The 3,966-nt window shown below is 40.1% G+C and overlaps 1 protein-coding gene across 1 annotated transcript; it reads left to right on the forward strand.

Moving 5' to 3' along the window:
* Nucleotides 1-2,738: 2,738 nt before the first annotated feature.
* Nucleotides 2,739-3,719, forward strand: LOC137504589 (olfactory receptor 2B6-like). The gene has a single exon (XM_068233171.1). The coding sequence runs from the start codon at nt 2,739-2,741 to the stop codon at nt 3,717-3,719; it is 981 nt and encodes a 326-aa protein (XP_068089272.1).
* The last annotated feature ends 247 nt before the right edge of the window (nt 3,720-3,966 follow it).

Here is a 3,966-nt window from a genome sequence, read left to right on the forward strand (position 1 = left end):
AGGCGATAGAGATAATCTTGCAGCCAGTGATTCCCTGATGGACTGGAAATCAGACTGTGCTGCAGCCAAGGATTCCCAGGTGGATTGGGAATCAGACTGTACTGCAGCCAGTGGACTCCTATGGGGTAGAGGCCACTGGCTGAACTGCAGGAAGGACTCTCTGAGGAGCAGGAGGTCCTTGCAGCTAACTGACATCTGGTGGACTAGTGTCACGGGTAGTACAGATCACTCGAGGGATGAGTGACAGTCAGAAGGGTCAGACAGGCCAGGTCGGCAACACACGAGCAGATAAGCTACAGAGACAGAAGGCTGATTCGGTAACCGGGTACAGGCAAGGTTGGCAACTAGTAGACAGATAAGCAGAGGTACCGAATCAGAAAGCAAGAGCGAGGTCAGCAGAGCCAGAGGTCATAACAGATATCAAGCACAATCCTAGTCTGAGGTGTGAGGTCCTTGGTCTCGACACCCGGGTACTAGTCTAAAGAATAACACAGTATCCTATGCTTGGGTGTGAGGTCCTTGGTCCCAACACCCTGGAACTGGTCTAAAGTATAACACAGTAATGACACAGTAATCCTATGCTTGGGTGTGAGGTCCTTGGTCTAAACACCCTGGAACTGGTCTAAATTATAAAACAGTAATGACACAGTAATCCTATGCTTGGGTGTGAGGTCCTTGGTCTCAACACCCTGGAACTGATCTAAAGTATCAAATCCAATGAGTAAGCACCGTCTTCAATAAATAAGCTCTTTTATTAAAGTTTCAATTCATCATAAAAGCAGGAAGATCAAGCAACCAGCGACAGCTCCGCTGTTTCGGGCAGACTGCCCTTTTTCAAGCTGTTAAAGCATGTCATCCACCATCGTGGATGACATGCTTTAACAGCTTGAAAAAGGGCAGTCTGCCCCAACAGCGGAGCTGTCGCTGGTTGCTTGATCTTCCTGCTTTTATGATGAATTGAAACTTTAATAAAAGAGCTTATTTATTGAAGACGGTGCTTACTCATTGGATTTGCTATTTGGAAGGACACCTACAGTGCAAAGGTGACTGGAGTGGAGAGCACGTCATATCTTTCCTCGGTCCACCATAGGTGCTTGCTACACATTGCTTGGAACTGATCTAAAGTATAACACAGCGATGACAAAGTACACATCAAGAGCGGAATCTGGCTAAGTGTGAATTCCCAGTTCCAACTGGTTCTAACACACTGTAGGATCTGACTGAGGTCTGAGTGCTCACACGTAAGTATTCACAACAGCAGACAACCAGCAACTGATAAGGAAGATCTATATATACTACAGCGCTCCGCAGCGCCGCCCCCAGCCACTCAGCCAATCAGGAGTTCCGCTGGGATCAGCTGATTCTGGCGTGTGCGTGTGTAGCTCTCCATCAGTGTGCACTAGAAGGCCCAGGCAAACCAGACACATGTTGCTGTGCGTAAACCACCGGTCTGAACGCGGAGACAGTCGCCCCGCCGCCAGACCGAGATATCTGCGGATATCCGGGTTATGTGCCCAACTATCCGCAGATAGCTATCCGGATTTGGGCCCCGCTATCTGGAATATGGATCCGGTCGGATAGGCCTAAAAAGTTTGGATATACGGGTTACCCGGATATCCGGAATCCGGATGAGCAGCCCTGGCGGTGACACTGTTGTGCACACACAGTGTACGGCAATATAACCCTTAATTCCGCCTGCAGTACCACGAGTTACACTTTTAACTTTATTCTCGGGAACTTAAATAATGCAACCATTACAATAATGCTTGTATGTAATGTATGTTACCATAGCAATGGTTGTTCTACTCAAGTACCGCGAGTTGCATCAATGGCATAACTCACGGTACTGCAGGCAGAAGTAAAGGCAATATTGCTGTGTGCTGACTGTAGAAAAACTACATCTACATACATTTTTTTTTGATGAACAGACCCATACTTACATTTAAAATGAACTGTTTACCTCCCACCCTCTCCCAAAAATACCCAAATAAAATTTTTAATGAAAAAAAAAAAAATACAATAATAAAAAAAAATAGTTACCTAAGGGTCTGAACTTTTTTTTAATATGCATGTCAAAAGGGTATATTACTATTATTTTTTTAAAAATGATAAGCTTGTAAATAGCGATGGACGCAAAACTGAAAAAATGCACCTTTATTTCCAAATAAAATATTGGTGCCATACATTGTCATAGGGACATAATTTAAATTGTGTAATAACCGGGACAAATAGGCAAATAAAATACATGGGTTTTAATTATGGTAGCATGTATTATTTTAAAGCTAAAATGGCTGAAAACTGAGAAATAATGATTTTTTGCTATTTTTTTCATAATATTCCCGTTAAAATGAATTTAGAAAAAAATTATTCTTAGTTTACTATACCACCCAAAGAAAGCCTAATTGGTGGCAGAAATAAAAGATATATATATATATATATATATATATATATATATATATATATATATATATTTGTTTGTTTGTTTTTTTGCATCTCAGACTGGCCTGGAAAAATGACACACACATCGAAGAGTTTATCCTCATTTTCCAACCATACTTTTTGTGATCTTTTTGGACATGTACTTTGTCACATTAACTGTACATTATTTTATTAGCTTGGCTACTGTCATGGACATCAATCTTCACACTCCAATGTATTTTTTTCTTACAATTGTATCCTTGGTGGACAACATATACTATTCCTCCACATATTAATAATAATAATACACTTTTTACAGAATGGCCTGGAAAAATGACACAGACATTAAAGATTTTGTCTTGCTGGGGCTTTCCAACATGCCTTATGTGCAAAACATGCTTTTTGTGGTCTTCTTGATTATGTACTTGATCATTTTAATAGCAAATTCTCTTATAATTATGGCTACAGTCATGGACAGCAATCTTCATACTCCAATGTATCTTTTTCTTATAAATCTATCTTTTCTGGACATCTGCTATTCTACCTCAAGCATCCCACGAATGCTAAGAGATCTGTTGTCATCCAAGAAAACTATTTCATTTGAAGAATGTGTTGCACAAATGTACATTTCTCTTTCACTGGGGATGACAGAATGTCTACTATTAGCTGTAATGGCCTATGACCGTTATATCGCAATTTGTTTTCCACTACATTATATTACAATTATTTCCCGAACTGTATGCATCAAAATAGCTGCAGCGGCGTGGATCTGTGGGTTTCTATTGGCTGTTTTTCATGTTTCACTTACTTGGAGTGTGGATCTGTGCGGCCATGACAAAATTAACCATTTCATTTGTGAAGTTCCAGAAGTCTTATCATTGGGATGTGGAAATGTGAAAGTTGTCGAATCTGCCATTTTTGTGGTTGGTGTCCTGATTTTATTTATTCCAGTTATTTTTATTACCATATCATATATTAAAATAATAGGAGCCATTTTGAAAATAAATACAGTAGCAGGACAAAAAAAGGCTTTTTCAACTTGTGGTTCTCATGTAATTGTTGTGACTTTATTCTATGGCTCAGCTATGGCTACTTATATGAAACCTCAATCTGAGCCATCATCACCTGATAAAGACAAATATATTGCAATTTTTTATATTTTAGTCACCCCGTTGTTGAATCCGCTGGTTTATACATTGCGAAATAAAGACGTTAAATCAGCTCTGAAGCTTTGCTGGTTAAAGCAACAAAGGATTACTCAGCGTTGGGTGAGAACTCTGACAGGAAGAGAACTCTTTTAAACCTAGTACATATTGCTCTATACATCATAGTGTACGTCATAGTACATCATAAATCGTGGGAGCTACCCTAAATAATATGATGGTGGAACCATTTCGGGATACTTCTTTGTACAATTTTGAAGACACCCAAGGTACTTTAGGATAGCTGGCAATTGTCCCTTAAGAGTCACAGTGTTTGACTTTGCAGAGAGGCAACCATTACCTATTACTCTGCACAAGCCTCTGAAGAAGCGGTACCTACCGCGAA

The sequence above is a fragment of the Hyperolius riggenbachi genome, chromosome 4 (genome assembly GCF_040937935.1).
Source record: "Hyperolius riggenbachi isolate aHypRig1 chromosome 4, aHypRig1.pri, whole genome shotgun sequence".
NCBI classification, from domain to species: Eukaryota; Metazoa; Chordata; class Amphibia; order Anura; family Hyperoliidae; genus Hyperolius; species Hyperolius riggenbachi.